A 22227-nucleotide genomic window follows, 5' to 3' on the forward strand; every position below is an offset into this window, starting at 1 on the left:
GCACTAACACCCCCATACTGGAAAATGGTATGCTTTAGTACTTCGAGTTTATATTATACAGATGGATTTCTATTTTGGGGATATTCTATATGCATGATGTTAATGTCGGTTACCAGGTGTTCAATCCATATGAATAATTTTTAAACACTTGCGAGTGTATGATTATTGATTAAAGGAAATCTTGTGGTCTATTATATTATTGGAAATGATTGTTTATGATAAACTAATGAACTCACCAACCTTTTTGGTTGACACTTGAAAGCATGTTTATTCTCAGGTATGAAAGAAATCTTCCTCTGTGCATTTGCTCATTTTAGAGATATTACTTGGAGTCATTCATGACATATTTCAAAAGACGTTGCATTCGAGTCGTTGAGTTCATCAAGATTATTATTAAGTCAATTATAGTTGAATATATTATGAAATGGTATGCATACCGTCAACTTTCTATGTAAAGAAATATTGTCTTTTAAAAATGAAACGTCCGCGACTAATCCTTCCGGACGGAATCTTCAACAGTTGGTCCCATCGCGATGATCGAATCCAAATAATGTCCTTAACATGAGCTTATGCACAGCGGAAGACTTAAATCGTACCTGAGAATAACATGCTTTAAAAAGTCAACATAAAGTTGGTGAGATATATAGGTTTGATGCTAGTAGCGTTATAACTATGGACCACAAGATTTCATGTTTATACATAATACACTCCTCGTGTATGAAAAGTCGTTGAGCACTTGGTAACCATACTTAACATTTAAATCACAGCAGCATATTCTTAAATAAACCCTACACCGTACCAAGTGTAGTAACGAAACGAAGTACTGTGCAACCGTTTAAAACTGGTCGTCCAGCCCGGTTGGGATTGTCAGGCCCGATAGATCTACCAACAGGATTCGCGTTTACGCTCCTCACGTAAATATTAGCTACCAAGTATAAAGAGATATGCCATGGTACAACTCAACGTAGAATTTATATTTTTGATCACTTGTGTCCATAACGTAAATCATTTATAAAAACAGCGCATGTATTCTCAGCCCAAAATATTTAGAGTTAAAAGGGAACTATATACTCACCTAATGTATTTTGTAGTAAAAATACATATAACATCATTGATCAAGTATAAGGTTGGCCTCGGATTCACGAACCTAAATCATTTGTATATATATTAATACACATAATCGCACTTAAACAAAATTTATATATTCTTATTAATTATTATTTATTATGATTTAATAGTGTTATATATATATTTATTAATGTTTTATCTTTATCTATTATGTACTAAAATTAATACTTTCATACATAATTATATTGATATCTATAATATTTGTAAAAATGTTTATCAATTATGATAGTAGTAATACTAATTAATAATAATAATAATAATAATAGTAATGAAAATAATAAATTTAAAATAAAGATACTTTTAATATTAATGATAGAAAAATGAAAATTTTGCTAATACTTTTAATAATAATAAAAAAAATGATAATTTTAATATTTTTAGTAATAAAAATGATAGTAACAATATTAGTAATAATAATAACTTTAATAACTATAATAATAATACTTTTATTAATAATGATAATAATAATAATGCTAATAATAACTATTAATCATAATAATTTTAATGATAATACTAATAATAATTCTCATTTTAATACTAGTAATATTTATAGTTATAATAATCATATTAATTGCAATGATAGTAATATTAATAAGTGTAATGTATGTATTTGTATTAGCATAATAATAATAATGATTAAAATTGGAGAAGACTACCTTAACAACTTAAAAAGAAATAAATGGCATAGCACGGATTCGAACTCACGACCTCTCGTTAACCGACCCAACACCTAAACCATTTCCCTACTTCTTTTTATCTATTTTAAATCCCCTGATTAAACTATATAACTCGTACATCATCATCATTTCTATCGTTGTTTCAACGGGCAACAATATACAATTACGGCCCAACAAACTTAAGCAAATTCACGGTCCAACAGCCAAATAAATTTACTCAGCCCAACTAAATAGGATGGATCTTCGGCCCACACTACTTAGACATCTGTTATATAAAAAAAAAATGTAGAGTCCTGGTGGTTTCGAACCCAGGACCTCTTGTTTAAGAAACGCACTCCAATCCATCTGCTCTGCATCTCCTTTTTGTTTTAGTTTATACCCCACATCTATTTAGCTACTGTATCAGTCTCCTTCTTCATCAATGGTAACCCTCATTATTATAAAATCACTGTTATCGTCATCGTTATCCCAAATAAGGTTTTTATCTCGATCAAAGCTCATCATCTTCTTCAATTACAATTCGTAATCATCATCATCTTCTTAATCATCATCGCCATAGTTAGTCATCATCATTATTAATATTATACATTTATCATCATCACCGTCACCATCCTGCTTCACGTAACTATCATCATCATCATACATCGTCTTTATCAGCTTCGTACACAAATTGCAGGTTTGTTGGTTGATGTATGGTGATATGGGTTTGAGATGTTCTCGGTTAGCAAGAAAAAAAAAATAAATAAATAAAACGATGATGATGGCGGTGGCCAGTGGTATGATAGCGATGAAGGTGGTCGTCGGTGATTGTGGGTTGCCGGAGTTGGTGAAGTGATGGAGATCCCACGGTTGCAGTGTAACAAAGATAGAACTAATGATAGTTTTTAGGTTCGGGTTTGTAAACTGAAGTAAAAACATAAACATGATATCGATGGTGGTTTAAGGCAGTTTAAAACATGAACCTAAACATATGTCGTAGCTGCAGTAGCAATCGAAATGAAACAGAAACGTATGTGTTGTTGTTTGGGTTCTGTAAAATAATATACATATATTTTAGGAGAGGGAGAGAGAAAAAGAAAGGTGGCAACGGCGGTGGTTTGTTATGGTGACAGGAGGTGGCGGATGACGATGAACTATGGTGGTTGATGACTGAACAATGGAGATGAAGAGTGATGAATTCTTCATATCACTTATATCTATATGTATATTTATATAAGGTTAAAGATAATAATAATATAATATATAATAATTAATAATAATAATTTAATATATCAAAAGAAACATGTGCAAAAGTAATAGGAATATCTGCCGACACTTATTAGCTTTTGGGTATTATTGTGTCCATTGCTAAACAGTTAATATATAAAAGTGCTCCTAAAAATCCCGAATATTTAGATTAATTATATTTTATTATTTCACTCATTAATTGTTTGGAACCTGATCTAAAAGGTTCAATAATTATTTATTTTCTTTTCCAAATTATATGTACGGAGTACAAAAACTTAGTTCGAAAGGTAAAAAAATATTTATCAAAACTATTATCTTTTTATTCAAATTTTGAAACAACATTTATTTTAAAACTTAATATATATATATATATATATTAGGCCTATTTTAGAAATAATTAAACGTCAACCGAAAGTTACAGACATTTACCATTTAAACTCAAAATTAATTATATTTAATATATACTATGTATATATATAAACAGTTTTAAATAACAGAATTTACTACGCAAATAAATATATATTAAATAATTAAATTAAATATAACAATATATATATATAAGAAATATACATATAAAATAATATATTTTTTTTTATTACGATATATTTTATTGTACATATTTATTTATAACAATAAATGTATATAATAGTTTATTAATGTTAATGTCATTATATACATATTTTTACATATACACATATTTATATAAATATCCACACATTCACAAGTAATGGTTCGTGAATCATCGGAGATGGTCAAAGGGTAATTGATTATCCGAAAATAGATTTCAAACTTTCTAGACTCAATATTACAGATTTTGCTTATCGTGTCGGAAACATATAAAGATTAAGGTTTAAATTTGATCGGAAATTTCCGGGTCATTACAGTACCTACCCGTTAAAGAAATTTCGTCCCCGAAATTTGATAGAGGTCGTCATGGATAACTATAAGAATGTTTTCATGACGAATATGAGGTAATAATGGAGTTTTATCATTATTGAGAGATATAGATAAAACGATTCGATCATGTGAAGCGCACGAGTGAAGCTATCACAAAATAGTGAAATGAGTAAATATATATATTCGTTTCAACCGATGACGTAGTTACTATTGACTTCCGGGATTTAAGGGATTTTAAAGAAAATCTTTGTAATAAGATTTGATTCTTCGATAATCAAGGAAGTTAAGATCCGCTTTAAATGTGATTATCTATTTTGATTACTCTGTCGGATACTTCACTATGAATCCACCCTCTTCATTTCCTTTATATTTTGGAGTTCCATACTTTTGTTTTCTCTTCCCGACTCTAAGTCAAACGAATAATGGTCCGGAATTCGTAGGTATAGATTTTGAAATGGACATGGTCAATGTTCTAAGAAGGGAATGGTAATGGCACGATCATGATTTGTCAAATTATCGGAATATCCGAAAAGATAGAACTATCAAGAAAATATGTTCTTAATATGTTTAGAGATTGAGTAGAATGCAAGAGTCGTGTAAATAGCACATGATGACGGTACTGTGAATCATCACGTTCCATTAGAAACTCAGCATGAACTACTGTAATATAATGACGTTGATCAAGTGTCATTATATTATACTAACTCATGCATCAGTTCCCAACACTACTTCAAAAACATTCATATTTTAAATTCGAAGATTCGCAGAATATAGAAACTAAAACAGTTTCCTTTTATGATATAATACGGATAGCGCAGAGAAATAATTAATATCGAACGAGAATATTTATGAAGATATCTTCAGAAATGTTGAGGATATTAATAAAGAAAGGTACGATGATATCTTAGGATTTTAGAATCAAATTATGATGAAAAAATTCATTTACGATGATTTAAAGTGGTTAATGAGTAAGGTATTCGCTAAAGATTTTATCAGAAACAGAATCATCTGGATTCTTTATGTACAAGTTTAGTCCTTGTAATTTGTTCAGAGTTTCATGATGAGAGATATTTTTAGGGATAAAGGTTATATGTATATATAACTTTTGATGTAGTAACGCTGTGAGATTCAAAATACTGATTGCTGATTTCCCGATATTTGGTATGGCAATTCTCGTTACACGATGCGGATGGGTAAAAGATGGAGTTTCAATGAATAAGTATAGTGACTTTTCGAAGAGGCTTAAGTCAATGAGTAATGAAGTTGCTGGTAAAGTTACTGCTAATGTGGTGGGATATAAATGGTTCTTCGGTAACGATGACGAAGGGGCAACTGTATATACCAAAGTTATAATAAGACTTATTCGAATGAAAGACCGAAGTTGATTTGTTGGAGCTGTTACAAAATTGACTAATTTGAAAAGGAATTGCAAAGTTATTTTCGGTAATAACAATGCTAAAAGAGCTGACACGGATACGTGTAGTTGGATCATCCTCTCGATTGAGGTGTTTCCAAGATTCGTGAAAGGTTTGAACGCAGATTGTAATCGTCAAGATACAAATGAGGTTTAAGATGAAATCAAGTGGCAACTTGAAGAATTATTTAGTTTCATATGTTATAATCAACATTTTAATTCATTTTATTTGTCCAGAGTTAGCAGTCCAATAGTCCGATTGTCCAATGGTCCAATGAATTCATATATAATTTAATATATAATATTCGAATTAATTAATACGTATCGTGACCCGTGTACATGTCTCAGACTCGATCACAACTCAAACTATATATATATATATATATGGGTCGATATGATATGTCAAAACATTGTATACGTGTCTCGATATTTAAAATGCGTAATTAACGGAATGACAATAAATAAAGTGCGTAAAATAAATAACAGAATTTAAATGACGATAAATAAAATTGCGAGAATGTAAATTGCGATAAATAAAATGTAACCAGTTAGCTAGGAACAGTTAGCTAGGAACAGTTAGCGTGGAATCTTAACAAATTCATCATAGTTAATTTGTTTGTTTCTAACACTTTTATTTTGTCCAATGTTTTCTTCGTTATGCCACTTGTTGGATTCTGATAGGTCAAAATCCAATTATGTAATTTGAATCGAAATGGTTATTTTGTGGTGAACGGATACGTATATCGGTGGTTGTAAGTAGGATAGTAAATGACCGTTGAATCAAATTCGAAGAATGTACATTGTAACTTATTAATGTGAAATCTAAATATTCCTCGGGTACTACCTACCCGTTAAAATATTTTCACCATTAATAGTTTGTACAAAAGAATTTTTAATTACAATCTTTATGAAAATATACTTGCATATATATTTTCTTCAGATGTAATTATGGATTTAATGAGTCAATATAATATTAAACTCATTTGATTTACCGTTAGAACAAGAATATTTAATCTCCAAAACATTAGAGATTACTTAATTGCCATGTCGAACGAAAATAAATAAGGTAGAACGATACGTAAAGCGAAGATAATCGATATGTAGAACAAAGATCATACTCAAAGTACATCTGGTGATATTAAGGCGTGTGATGTTGATATCCGAGGTACAGATTGTGATGTTGAGGTTTATGACGCGGTTGTGGTTGAGGGTAATAAGGGTACTGTTGGCGTTGATGATGGTGGTACTGATTATGCTGCTGGTGCTGCTGTTGGTGTTTGCATCCTTCGCACCATGTTTCTCCAAAGTCGTCACGCGAGCGCGTAGTTCGTTAACTTCTGCTAGTACACCGGGATGATTGGCGGTTGGAGCGAGCGAATGAACAAGATTCAAAATATGGGATAGTATATAATCATGACGAGATACTCTAGAAATGAGAGAGAAAATGGTTTCTCGAACAGGTTTGCCGGTAAGCGCTTTACGTTCATTGCCAAGAGGGCAATTTGGTGGATGGAAAGGATCTTCGATGTGAAATGATTTTCAGATATCGGATGATATTCTAACTATATAGAATATCTATATATGTAATACTAAAGATTCCGTAGACTACAAAGAAACCTACAGCATATGTCGGGCAAGTCTACAGATGTGCTATGATGTGAATTTTGTCTATACATTATCGATGCACTAAATGCAGTAAGACGTGTCTAGACTTAAGAATGATAAGCAGGTAATTTTCTAAGGATGATAAGCATATGATTTCTGACTAGAAATGATAAGCAAAACTTTTGACATGCAGACACGGTCGAAGTCCAGACTCACTAATGCATCTTAACGACTATCAGTTAGACACACTAATGCAAGACCTGGTTCGCTAAGACCACCGCTCTGATACCAACTGAAACGTCCGCGACTAATCCTTCCGGACGGAATCTTCAACAGTTGGTCCCATCGCGATGATCGAATCCAAATAATGTCCTTAACATGAGCTTATGCACAGCGGAAGACTTAAATCGTACCTGAGAATAACATGCTTTAAAAAGTCAACATAAAGTTGGTGAGATATATAGGTTTGATGCTAGTAGCGTTATAACTATGGACCACAAGATTTCATGTTTATACATAATACACTCCTAGTGTATGAAAAGTCGTTGAGCACTTGGTAACCATACTTAACATTTAAATCACAGCAGCATATTCTTAAATAAACCCTACACCGTACCAAGTGTAGTAACGAAACGAAGTACTGTGCAACCGTTTAAAACTGGTCGTCCAGCCCGGTTGGGGTTGTCAGGCCCGATAGATCTACCAACAGGATTCGCGTTTACGCTCCTCACGTAAATATTAGCTACCAAGTATAAAGAGATATGCCATGGTACAACTCAACGTAGAATTTATATTTTTGATCACTTGTGTCCATAACGTAAATCATTTATAAAAACAGCGCATGTATTCTCAGCCCAAAATATTTAGAGTTAAAAGGGAACTATATACTCACCTAATGTATTTTGTAGTAAAAATACATATAACATCATTGATCAAGTATAAGGTTGGCCTCGGATTCACGAACCTAAATCATTTGTATATATATTAATACACATAATCGCACTTAAACAAAATTTATATATTCTTATTAATTATTATTTATTATGATTTAATAGTGTTATATATATATTTATTAATGTTTTATCTTTATCTATTATGTACTAAAATTAATACTTTCATACATAATTATATTGATATCTATAATATTTGTAAAAATGTTTATCAATTATGATAGTAGTAATACTAATTAATAATAATAATAATAATAGTAATGAAAATAATAAATTTAAAATAAAGATACTTTTAATATTAATGATAGAAAAATGAAAATTTTGCTAATACTTTTAATAATAATAAAAAAAATGATAATTTTAATATTTTTAGTAATAAAAATGATAGTAACAATATTAGTAATAATAATAACTTTAATAACTATAATAATAATACTTTTATTAATAATGATAATAATAATAATGCTAATAATAACTATTAATCATAATAATTTTAATGATAATACTAATAATAATTCTCATTTTAATACTAGTAATATTTATAGTTATAGTAATCATATTAATTGCAATGATAGTAATATTAATAAGTGTAATGTATGTATTTGTATTAGCATAATAATAATAATGATTAAAATTGGAGAAGACTACCTTAACAACTTAAAAAGAAATAAATGGCATAGCACGGATTCGAACTCACGACCTCTCCTTAACCGACCCAACACCTAAACCATTTCCCTACTTCTTTTTATCTGTTTTAAATCCCCTGATTAAACTATATAACTCGTACGTCATCATCATTTCTATCGTTGTTTCAACGGGCAACAATATACAATTACGGCCCAACAAACTTAAGCAAATTCACGGCCCAACAGCCAAATAAATTTACTCAGCCCAACTAAATAGGATGGATCTTCGGCCCACACTACTTAGACATCTGTTATATAAAAAAAATGTAGAGTCCTGGTGGTTTCGAACCCAGGACCTCTTGTTTAAGAAACGTACTCCAATCCATCTGCTCTGCATCTCCTTTTTGTTTTAGTTTATACCCCACATCTATTTAGCTACTGTATCAGTCTCCTTCTTCATCAATGGTAACCCTCATTATTATAAAATCACTGTTATCGTCATCGTTATCCCAAATAAGGTTTTTATCTCGATCAAAGCTCATCATCTTCTTCAATTACAATTCGTAATCATCATCATCTTCTTAATCATCATCGCCATAGTTAGTCATCATCATTATTAATATTATACGTTTATCATCATCACCGTCGCCATCCTGCTTCACGTAACTATCATCATCATCATACATCGTCTTTATCAGCTTCGTACACAGATTGCAGGTTTGTTGGTTGATGTATGGTGATATGGGTTTGAGATGTTCTCGGTTAGCAAGAAAAAAAAAATAAATAAATAAAACGATGATGATGGCGGTGGCCGGTGGTATGATAGCGATGAAGGTGGTCGTCGGTGATTGTGGGTTGCCGGAGTTGGTGAAGTGATGGAGATCCCACGGTTGCAGTGGTAACAAAGATAGAACTAATGATAGTTTTTAGGTTCGGGTTTGTAAACTGAAGTAAAAACATAAACATGATATCGATGGTGGTTTAAGGCAGTTTAAAACATGAACCTAAACATATGTCGTAGCTACAGTAGCAATCGAAATGAAACAGAAACGTATGTGTTGTTGTTTGGGTTCTGTAAAATAATATACATATATTTTAGGAGAGGGAGAGAGAAAAAGAAAGGTGGCAACGGCGGTGGTTTGTTATGGTGACAGGAGGTGGCGGATGACGATGAACTATGGTGGTTGATGACTGAACAATGGAGATGAAGAGTGATGAATTCTTCATATCACTTATATCTATATGTATATTTATATAAGGTTAAAGATAATAATAATATAATATATAATAATTAATAATAATAATTTAATATATCAAAAGAAACATGTGCAAAAGTAATAGGAGTATCTGCCGACACTTATTAGCTTTTGGGTATTATTGTGTCCATTGCTAAACAGTTAATATATAAAAGTGCTCCTAAAAATCCCGAATATTTAGATTAATTATATTTTATTATTTCACTCATTAATTGTTTGGAACCTGATCTAAAAGGTTCAATAATTATTTATTTTCTTTTCCAAATTATATGTACGGAGTACAAAAACTTAGTTCGAAAGGTAAAAAAATATTTATCAAAACTATTATCTTTTTATTCAAATTTTGAAACAACATTTATTTTAAAACTTAATATATATATATATTAGGCCTATTTTAGAAATAATTAAACGTCAACCGAAAGTTACAGACATTTACCATTTAAACTCAAAATTAATTATATTTAATATATACTATGTATATATATAAACAGTTTTAAATAACAGAATTTACTACGCAAATAAATATATATTAAATAATTAAATTAAATATAACAATATATATATATAAGAAATATACATATAAAATAATATATTTTTTTTATTACGATATATTTTATTGTACATATTTATTTATAACAATAAATGTATATAATAGTTTATTAATGTTAATGTCATTATATACATATTTTTACATATACACATATTTATATAAATATCCACACATTCACAAGTAATGGTTCGTGAATCATCGGAGACGGTCAAAGGGTAATTGATTATCCGAAAATAGATTTCAAACTTTCTAGACTCAATATTACAGATTTTGCTTATCGTGTCGGAAACATATAAAGATTAAGGTTTAAATTTGATCGGAAATTTCCGGGTCATTACAAAAAACGAATGCAATGTTTGTAAAATGTATCATATAGAGGTCAAATACCTCGCGATGTAGCCAAATGTAATGTATTCGTCCAGATGGATTAGGACAGGTCATGAAACCTAGGACTTCTGGAAAATTGATTTTCAGATAGTTCATTTCGATTAGATGACTTTTTGTTTAGGACTCGTCTAAATCCAATATACGGTTTATGATTTATGGCCTTCCGAAAGTCACTACGCCCTTGTAACGACGTGCTGAAAATTCTGACCTACTCGTGCTTGAACCGTCGCCACGGTCAAACGAAATCGAGTTAGGATCTGAAAATTGGACAACGGTTAGAGGAGTCACATACGGAGCCTTGGCCATTGACCACGCGTCTTTTCGTTTTGTATAGATGATAATAATGATGATGATGATGATGATGATGATGATACTTAAGACTTAATTTATTCACTCTTAAACTTTTTGGGACAATATACTGACTTAGTGACCTTTGACTTAGGTTGACGACCTTTCGGACCGACTTACTACTTGCATACTTTTCATATCGACTTTACCTCATATTCACTGTGAGTTATAGCTTCCCTTTTTTACTTTATTATTTTTGAGACTGAGAATACATGCGCTTTTTATGTTTTACATACTAGACACGAGTACTTAAACTTTACATATGTGTGGGTGATTGATGTGTCAAGACGTAACCTTTAAAATGTAGACAATATGCTTAATAATTAACACATAATACAGGCAACTAAAACCCGATCATGTAGTAACTAGCAAGTAAATTGACCAGTTAGATCCACAGAGAGAAGTTTGTTTTAAGGACTTCAAAAACAGTTAATTATTCTAAGAAAAAAGGGAGTTTTAATTGTAGAATTGTTAAGTAACAAACGGGAAATAAAATGAGATAAATAACAAGGATGAGAAGGCGGTGTTTACTTCAATGCTTGATAAATGATAAGGATTGTTCTTTTATACTTAAACCCATTATTTTGTAGTTACAAGTAAATGGTTCATATCAATCTCACAATATCTATAAACCGAGAACTATAAACTTAGTAAATTCACATAAACCTTGTCATTAGTTCTTCTTTACCTATGTTTAATCAATAAGACTCTTCCTTGGTTGAATTCACATAAAACCTAGTTTATTAAGATCACTCTAAATAAACTACACTATTGTAAAATCTAGTTACCATTCAATTACCATCTTACACTCACATGTAGATGTCTAAATCACTAGGTGTTGAAGTACTAGCCATGAACATTGATAAACTCACATAAACCAATTCATAACTTGTATAATTGAACTAGATTAAATGGATACTTACAACAATGGATCTATGGAAGAACATAATTGATTTAGATTGATTAGATTAATTAGACCCAACCCGATTAAACTCACGTAAAACCTAAATTACAACAATCACTTGAGGTAAATTCATGACTATGTAGTTCTAGTACTTATTCAATTACCGATCTAAACATATAGCAAAGTCGTCAATTAAGTATATGTTTACCCGTCTAGATTACTAAAAGTATTGAAGCATAGATTATGTTCCTAGTGTCACATGTAGTTAACAATCTATGTAATTGAAGGAAAGTACCAAACTATCATAACTATGGTTCTTTTGGTTGGACATGGTAATTTAATCAATCAAACATCATAGTAACTTAAATAACATTAAAAGATAAAACAATCCCAAACCATAAATCTTACATTAAAGTAAACACACAAGGCTTTAGCCAATCATAATAATGAAGGTTACAACGATACAATCGAAACAATAGGAATTCATAATCTTATCACTAAAATAAATGAAACCGAGAGTACCTATCGTAGCGTATGATCCCTTCTTCAATCTTGATGCTCAAAAGGGTGAAGAACCCTTTAGAATGGTTGGGGAAACCCCCCTTCTCGGACTACTACTGATCTATATTGTGGTGTCTCAAATGTGTAACCAAAGCTCTTCTTAAATAGGCTCAAAAGTTAGGTAAAATGGCCAGAAATGCATCAGACGCGCCGCATCTAAAGGTGATGCGCCGCATCCCTTTATTTTTAGTGGTTTCCAGCATGTTTTAGGACCTAGAACTGTCGGCAGGACCTCAGATGCACAACATCTGGCTCAGATGCGCCGCATCTGGCACAGATGCGCCGCATTTAAAGCTGTTGGGAGTATTTTGGCCTCAGATGCGCCGCATCTATAGTAGATGCGCCGCATCTGGTACTGTTTATTGGTAATTTTCCAATATGATGTTGTAGAGCTCTGAGTTACGGACGTTTGGGCTCCAGATTCACCCTTTTTCGAGTTCGTATGACCGAGTTATGGCCAAAACGGTGCAGGTGCGCATAATCTTCTAAAATCAGCAATATTTTCCATAAATCTTCGCTTCAACACTCGCAATAGATTATACACATATTTTAACTTATTACAATACACAAGTACAACAATTACATACAAAATGATGCAAAATCGGATCGAAATAACGACAACAAATATGTATAATTTTGGCGTTATCAGTGATATAACGGCACAAAGATTCCCCTTAGCAAGGTAACGTTTAATCATTGGTTTTTGAACCGATGAACGCAAATATTAGATATGGATCCATAGAGTTTGACATCCCCACTCGGGCTAGTCGCGCTAGCATTTAACGAGTGTTTGATACTTCGAGGACATACGCACTCGCCAATACTTTTAGGGGGTATTATTATTACGTGAAGTTAGTTACAGGTGCCCACGGATAAGCATATACTTTTCATACTGTTTTGAATACGAAATCTCGTGGTCTACATTACATTACTGATTACGAATAAACTATAGCTCACCAACATTCGTGTTGACTTTTTAAGCATGTATTTCTCAGGTGCTTAGACGTTGTTGCTTCCGCTATTAGACTTGCTGTTACAGACTCGCTGTGTTAGACTTCCGCTGCATTATTTAGAGATGTCTCAATCATGGAACTTTTATTTTGCATTCGCAACTTATGTTATTTTGAATAATGGCTTTGTAACGACCTTTATGTCACGTTATCTTTTGTAAAACGTTACCTTTTCATGAATGCAAAACTTGTTTTAAAACAGCATGTAGTAATATACCGTGTAATGGACCTGTTGTTGACGAATCATACATGATGGTTTTGTACGGGGCGTCACATCAGCACAAATGGACAAAATCTCAAGCCGCGGTGCTCGACGATTGAATTTTCAGATTACGGATAAAAAAATCGAGATAACACACATGACACATTATGCTTTAATGATAAACAACATGAGTAATAATGATGCATATAGCCAACTTGAGCTTGACCCGTATGTTTTTCTCCAAACCCTAATTTCCTCCCTTGTTAATAAAAGACAAATCCTACAATAAAAAGAAATCTCACTCACTTTCGCTATCTCCTAACTTCCAAAGCAAAATAAGGAGGTTGCACACCTCTATTAGTTAATAGTTGTAATTATATTAACAATTTAATATATAGTTTAATTTTAATAGTTAAAATAATTAATATTTAAAATTTAAAATTAATATTTATAATAATATATTAATAATTCTATTGCTGTAATTAATAAATTTAATTATTTTTTATTAATTTATATATATATATATATATATATATAAATTGTGGTAAATGGTGTCAACCTATGATTGGTTGGCACCATTTGTTAATAGTAACTTTTTTTTCTTTTTTCTTTTTTTCCAAAACATGATTTGCCCAACACCCCCAAATCACTAACCCAATACCATCCGGATCCCCTGACCCGCTCCACCTACCCGACCCGCATACCCGCTACTATAGCTACAGTACCTTTTTTTTCTCTTCTTTTTTTTTCTTCGAAACCAACCCGCAGCGAAAGCGCGGGCCAAAAGACTAGTTTAGATAAAATTACGTCGGTCCAAATTTATTTTATTTTTGACTTTGGGTTTCTAGTACTTATTTCAAAGTCAGTGTTGTAAACGACGTCCGTTTCATCCGTTGCGGTGTTTTGGTGACTAGCCTGTCTCGATCTCGTCACGTCTTCTAATAAGTTGGTCAACGGTCGAAAGTATGGTCAAATGCAGGAAAGGTCTGGTCAACGCCGGTTAAAAGTCAAAAATTTGATTAAAATTGGTCAAAAGTTGGTCGAATTAATCAAATTGACGTAGTTTAGTGTTATTTTTTGTATTATATTAACGATAATAGCGATCATAGGTACAAACTTGTCAACGAAAGTTTTTGGGTTTAAAATATGTGTATACATAACATATGTATTTATATGTAAAATTCAATGTAAATCAAAGTCCGTCTCGACTCTCATTTCGACCCCGTTAAAATAACAAGTTATTTGTTATGAATGAAAGGTTAAGGATATAAAATGAACAAGAATATGAAGAACTAAATCTGTTAGATTGATTTCAAAAAATTACAATCAAATTCTTATATAGAGGATTAAAAGCAAAAGTAATGATTAAAAATACAACTAGTACACTAATTAAGCATTAAGATATGATAACAAGTTGCGTAAGATAGACGTAAATGAGCAACTTGATCAAAAAAGTCGGCAACAAGTTAGGCGGCTGCAAGTTGCAGGCAGGAAATGCGCCGCATCTAAAGCTAGATGCGCCTCATTTTATATCACAAAATCTACTGACTTCGAGTGGTTCTTTCATACACTACGAATGCGCCGCATTTGTCATTTTGGTCTGTAATGGTGTATCCTAGGGTGGTACCAGTACCCTTTGAAATCAGTGGAGTGGAAAAAGGGGGAGTTTCAAAAGAATCATCATCTTGGGTTTCTTCATCATCATCATCATCATCATCATCATCATCATCATCACTGTCATCTTCAATGTCAACAGCCTTATTGCTTTCATCATCATCATTCCTAGCAGTAGTGTCAACATTTTAATCTTGCAGAATCATCCCTATAAAATAAAATAAAATAAAAACAAATAAGTATGCAACAGAGCATCAACATAAATTGTCAGTATGATTCACAAAATTACGGATGAAAAACATACTTCTCCTTTTAGGCTTTTCAGTAGCCTCACTCACTGGACGCTTCCCTTCACGTTTAGAGCGCCTAGCAGACTTTTTGGCGCTGGGCGGTTGGGGGGTAGTTTCAATAATTTCGACATCAGGAGACGGTTGAACAATACCACCATCTCCACCTTCAGCAGGCCGCTCTGGACTCTTGAGTTGTTGCTCAAATTCAGCATCCTTAACTTTATCAGCCTCAATTTCAGCAGGGTTTACAACAAGGGGATCTAGATTGGTTTTCTTAAGAGTCCTGTAAACCTGCATCTCTCCTTCTGCAATCAGATAACATACAAACATGCAGGAAAATATATAAGAATATACATAATTCATAGTAGCATAATATGGGTATAATATATCAATAAAAGTACCTACCATGGCCTTCCCAACGCAACACAGGCACATATCCATTATGCCAGTTGTCACTCATACCACAGAGAACTAAGATGTCTTCATACTCACTATATGACCTTTGAGGAAGCTTCGGTGCTTTTCAATCTTCAACTATTGTCTTCTCATCCTCAGATAAAATGATGGATTTACTCACTCCTATTTCTTACTTCCTCCATTCACGAACATTGGCCCAAGCATCATTAATGACCCTTTCATTAACAAAAAAGTAGGGGTCTTTCCAGTTTTTTAAAGAAGTTTCCTTCACCCCAGTAAAAGCTTTACTTGGCTTGCAATCAAATGTATACCAGCATTTACTAACTAAACTAGTTCTAAACAATTAATGGAAAATATTTACATTTGGTACTTCTTCCACAACATTACAGTACATTTCTAACAGAATAATTTTTTGTAATCCTAAGGGATGAATTTGACTAAGACTTATTCCATAATGAGCAAGAATTTTTTGAAGAAAGGAGAATACGCAGGTGACTTAATCACCTGGACTACAAAGTCATCTACCAAAAAATGCAAAAGTAAATATATATTCATATAGTGTAAAATTAATCAAGAGAGCGAGAAGATATATTTAGGTGAAGTTTATTTAAGATTTTTTTTTATGAAAATGGTTATGTGACACTTTACCCCTAGTTGGGGGTCGATTCTAATTATTGAACGTGTGGGGCTTTTTTTAAAAAAAAAAGTGGAAGGAAAAGAAAAAAAAAAAATTATTTTTTATTAATTAACCTTAAAACAAGGGGATCACTGGTCGTCTTGTCGGGTACACCGTAACACCCTACACCCCACTACACCACATCACTAGAAAAAGATCATCGCCAAAAAGACCTCCGCCATAGCTCCAAAAACACCTAACCTTTTCCGGCCACCAACAGACGAACAACCAATTCCATACAAGAGAACATATACATATAAAAAATGTCTCTAACGAGTGTAAAAATGGCGGAAGATGTGTGGTTAACTTGTCTTACTCATGCATTGTCCACCGAAACTGAAGAAATCATGGGCCTCCTTCTCGGTGATATTCAGGTCTTAATCTGTACATTCATCTGTATCTATAATTTCTTAATTATTATTCAATTGCGTACGAATTTTTACATTTTTAGGGTTTCTATCTCCTGTATACATTTTAGCCTAAATACTGTGAAATCGTTTACGGTGTATGGATTTATTTGTTACGATTATGCATAATAAATCGTTATATTATTAAGGGTTAGGGCTCCGAAATAGTTGTATCTATTTTTATTTTTGTTCTAATTTAGACTACATACCCAGAAATATACCAGTGTAGGTAACATATTTTCAAAAAGTGTTCTAATATAGGCTATCGGTGACCGGTTAACCAAGTGTGCAGTGCCTGAAGCTGACGGACGTTAACATTTAGGCGTTTTTAGGATACGATTTCTTTATGAAAGTTGTTCTAGTTCCATCACCTAACACTCGTGAACTAAAATCAAGACGTGAAAATTCGAGAAACGATCCAATTGAATTGTCGACCAAAATCTCATAAACTTTGACTTTTCGATTTGTTGTTCATAGATGAATTTTAACACGATCCGATGCAACACGAAGCTTGAAGGAGTAATCTGGAACTTGAAACTCTAATCAATTCGATCTATGAATGCTTCTTGTTAACGTCTGTTAGCCCTAGGGACTGCACACGCAGGTAACCGGTCACCAATAGCCTACATTAGAACACTTTTTGAAAGTATGCGACGTACACTGGTATTTTTCTGGTTATATAGCCTACATTGGAACAAAAATAAAAGTATAAAGCTATTTGGTAGCCTTAACCCTATTATTAATTATGTATATAATCAAGTGTATATAGCTGTTTTAGGTTTTGATATGTGAAATTACAATTTCAGCATTCGAAAAATGGAAGTGTGATTGCATTGATTTGGGGAGCATTGCCGCAACCACGGAGTGATAGGCAGAAGGATCGTGTTGAGACAAATCCTGAGCAGTTGACAGCTGCTTCGGTTCAGGCTGAGATATCCTTTGTATGATTTAACTTCCATTTTTCGATTAAATACAAAGCTTATAAGCGGTTACTGCGTTTAGATAATGAGAAATATTTGTATTTGTTAATAATTAACAATGTAACACAAAATGACTGTTGAAACTGGAAGAACGACACGGGTTATCGGCTGGTATCATTCACATCCGCATATTACGGTCCTTCCTTCTCATGTTGGTAAGTGTCTGTAAACTGCTACTGGTTGCGTTATACTTTACTGTTGATTTATCAAGTCTGTCTTTCGAAAAAGGGACTTTAAGATAATCTGCACAGTCTTATTGCATTAATAATATTAGTAGATCAATGGTATTTATATGTTTGTAATGTACAGTAGTAAACTTGACTACTTGAGACCTCATAGAGCATGAAGCTCAAATGAGATGGTGTAGAAAGCGTAACATGCCAAACTGTTTATGTTGATGCATTTTTTTTTATATAATCTATAAATGTTTATCATTGTGTTTAAGTGGCTACGCTTCTGCAGATGTGCGGACTCAGGCCATGTATCAACTTCTAGATGCTGGATTTATAGGGTTGATTTTTTCTTGTTTCAATGAAGATCAATACAAGGTATGAAATATAGCTACAACTTTGTTGAAATTACTGTTTGACCCGTTACTTCAACTAAATTTCATATGCGACTCTAAAATGAAAACAAATTTGTGTGTGTGTGTGTCTCTTGTATTTTAATATATTCAATGTTTTGAATAGTAAAAATGCCATTTTCAACTCATTTACTTATGAATGGGTCGGTTCAAGGTTATATGTTATTGTAATGGATCAAAAGAGTAAAAATTAGAACAATTTGCCAACAAAATGGGTCATCAATGAAATATGTAAATTTTCTTGTATTACATTCAACAGTATTTGGTCAATCAAACTTGAAGTTTTTTGGACAAAAGGTGCTTTGACATGTACTGAACAATCACCCGTTTTGAGTGTCACTAACTGGCCATTTTGCCACCTCTAATTAGTTATTTATTAGCTAAAAAGAAGCCAACTTGCTGACGTGTCTAACATGATTCTAATGCAATCAGGTTGGAAGAGTACAAGTTACTGCATTCCAGTCCTTAGATGGAAAGCAAAACAATGTCTTAAGACCTGTCCCTGTATCCCCCATAAATAAAGGTTCGATTATAGACTTGGAATCTTCATTAAGTACCGAGAATTCACTCTCTAGTTCTGGTTCAGCACGGGTAGAATCTTTAGAGCATGATACCGGTGACTCCAAAGCTGTTGCACGAGCATCCAAGGTATGCTTTGTAGCCTTAATTATGAATATGGTTCATACAACATATTAAATCTTGGTAGCTTTGCATTAGATACGTCAACTATTGGTTATGACAACTTTGTATTTTGTAAAAAGAAATTATAACTTGGATTGATCGAGTCTAGTTAATTATGCTTTGTGTTTGTTAGTCTTTATTGAAAGTCACTCTAGTCCATCAACGAAATTGGAGATATTTAGCTGCTCTAGAAACTTCTTTTGATACTGTTCTTAAAATACTGCTGAATAGTTTTCTTAACGTCCTGATACAAACCTACCCTATATGAACCAACATTATTGGTTCTTATAGGTACTTTGCTATCTGTTACATTATGCCCTTAACTTTACTCATATTGCTGTATATGAATCGTCAGGGTGGACCCAAAGCATCCGCCTTGAAAGGTTTCTTTGCAAATGCCGATAGAGGGGGGAAGTACCCTACCGAAAACATAGAAAGTTCAGTAGTCGATATTGACCCCATGGATATGTCTGAAAGTATGCAAGAGGCAATGCATCGTTCCACTATGGAAATGAGGTAAGCATATGTGTGTCCGTTCCTCAAAATATTTGTTTGGATTCATTTAACTTATGTTCTTTTCATCTACTAGTTTACGACCCTTGATCTACCATTGGCATTTGGCTTCTGTTATGTTAATGTCTATCAAATAGAAGAATTCATAGGTTTTGACCTTTCAACTTGTCAATTATTTGTTTATTAATATATCTATTCTAATCCCAGTTAGTTGTTGGCTAAACAATTATAATAAATTATACAAATAGCATCAACAGAAGTGGAAAATTTGTTCTAGTGATATTTCGGTTGATGCGGGTTATGTTTTATCTCTAACGAGTCAAACGACTAATATAAAGAAAGACGTAACATGAAATGGGTTTTAATTGCCCAAACCCAAAGTGTGTTTCTTATGCATAAAAACCCATATACTATTTACTATATCGATTTAAATATCATTTTATTACTGAAGTTTTGAAAATTAGACAAAGTGTTTAGACCTGAAATGTTTTAACCCTTACAAAAGTTAGAAGACTTTATCCATTAAGCGACCCACCCAATGTGTCACCTCTACCTGTGTTTGCATTTCATATGTATAATATGTATAACACAAATATTGATCTTATTTCTGGCAGCGGTGCAGAATATATCAGGAAAGAAGTTCCTCTTCATGTTTTGCCAACCTTGTCTCTTCTCAACCTGGACTCACCGCTGACATCATTCACTGACTTACAATCTGTGTTGTATGAGGAGGAACGTACAGCATACCATCAAGCAATGTTACAAAATATGAGGTGCATATGATACTACTACATTTCATCATATATAGATTCTGAGGTGGTAGTTATAACCCATTCACTTATGAGGCGATCAATTCAGATCATGTTTCATTTTAATGGGTCATAGGGGTAAAATAAATGAAGAAAGCGTTAAAAAGAAATGCGGCAAAGACCTAAAAAAGTTTATTCGAAAAGTTTGATCAACTTTGAAATGATAGTTTCTATCATTTATTGACACCCTAATTAATTGCATATATATATATATATATTTCTTATAAAGAACAAGGATTATTTTAAAGAATTCGTTAGGGGTCAACCTCTTGATATATTTGCTTATTCTTCTAGACCTCTTCTATGTAACTTTGACTGTTTGGTGTAGGGACGGGAAAGTTCATCCGCTTTCTTTCATTCATCATTCTTCAACTTATCAAGCTTCTATCTGCAAACTAATGGAATATTGGTTAGAAGCTACAGCCCGTACTATATGCATATAAAAGTATTAAATTTGTATTTTCTCATCTTGCTAATTAAAAATTACTATGTGCAGCTTAAGCCCTGCCATAAATGCTCTTCAGGACCGTATATCAGAAAATGAGATCCGGGTATGAATTGTGTAGATTAGCATGCCATAATGTAGTTGTTAATGAGGTGGCAAATTCACTTCGTTTACATTGTGTTTTTCTGCAAACTAGTCGAACGTTTAACGTTTTAAACGGGTTAGAAGTTTTCTTTAGTGTATTCTAATGCATAAAACTTTCTAAACTGATTAATTCAAAGATACTATTTAATAATCATAAATAATGCATTAATAGTTTACAAAAAAAGATATTAGTATTGGACACATCAACCTTACCCAATTCCAATCTGACTCGGTACCAAAGCTGTCTGGCCCATGATCCATATTTCCACCTCTGGTTTTTATTTCCATCAATCATATTTAATAATGCCATAAGTGAACAATACATATCACCGGAAGCTTTAAGTGCCATATTAGGACTTGCATCGAATTACTGATTTACCTATTATACACTTGTTGTGAATTAGCTGCTTTTGCTTGCAAATGAAGCCAAAATTCTGGAAACAGAAAGCACAAGAGGCGTTGAGTCAAGTTCTCCACGAAATGTATCAGTTCACGGACACAGAGGATCTCCCAAAGATCTATACAGTCCCTTTGAATCTAGCAAAATGAGATCCATTTCTGGTTCTAGTAGTCGTAGTAGAAAAGGTTCTTAGTCGTTTTGGGCTATGTGATCCTTTTTTTGTTTACTTGCTGCAACATTTGGTTCATCACTGGTTTTGAAATTGGAATTGTATGATATCAGAATCATGTTCCATTAGATAGTGAGTGGATTGTAAATGCAGATCAAGTTATGTATAATTTTTCTTGATTATGGGTTAATTATTGAATTCATATAATGAGAAAACAGCTTGAAATGAATGTGTTATCAACAGGGGATAATTATGTAAACATTTTTCTTGATTAAGGGTTAATACTATGTAGAAAAGATTACCTGTCATTATTAATTTTAATTACAAATAATTTTAATTATGTGACCCTACCTAATC

At 32.6% G+C, this 22227-nt stretch overlaps 1 protein-coding gene across 1 annotated transcript; it reads left to right on the forward strand.

The window, feature by feature from the left end:
- Window positions 1–16859: 16859 nt before the first annotated feature.
- Window positions 16860–22108, forward strand: LOC139872890 (uncharacterized). Its single transcript, XM_071860822.1, has 10 exons — window positions 16860–17113; window positions 17953–18078; window positions 18194–18281; window positions 18589–18674; window positions 19142–19357; window positions 19746–19906; window positions 20518–20676; window positions 21041–21121; window positions 21209–21263; window positions 21706–22108. The coding sequence occupies exons 1-10, from the start codon at window positions 17003–17005 to the stop codon at window positions 21892–21894; spliced, it is 1272 nt and encodes a 423-aa protein (XP_071716923.1). The 5' UTR covers window positions 16860–17002; the 3' UTR covers window positions 21895–22108.
- Window positions 22109–22227: the final 119 nt, after the last annotated feature.

Source organism: Rutidosis leptorrhynchoides, chromosome 10, assembly GCF_046630445.1.
Source record: "Rutidosis leptorrhynchoides isolate AG116_Rl617_1_P2 chromosome 10, CSIRO_AGI_Rlap_v1, whole genome shotgun sequence".
In the NCBI taxonomy this organism is placed as follows: Eukaryota; Viridiplantae; Streptophyta; class Magnoliopsida; order Asterales; family Asteraceae; genus Rutidosis; species Rutidosis leptorrhynchoides.

Bases quoted from the DNA above. Each gene is read 5' to 3' on its own strand.
- LOC139872890 (XM_071860822.1), top strand. From the start codon at position 17,003: ATGTCTCTAACGAGTGTAAAAATGGCGGAAGATGTGTGGTTAACTTGT. The intron at 17,114-17,952 runs GTCTTAATCTGT...TTACAATTTCAG, and splicing joins TCCTTCTCGGTGATATTCAG to CATTCGAAAAATGGAAGTGT. The intron at 21,264-21,705 runs GTATGAATTGTG...GTTGTGAATTAG, and splicing joins TATCAGAAAATGAGATCCGG to CTGCTTTTGCTTGCAAATGA.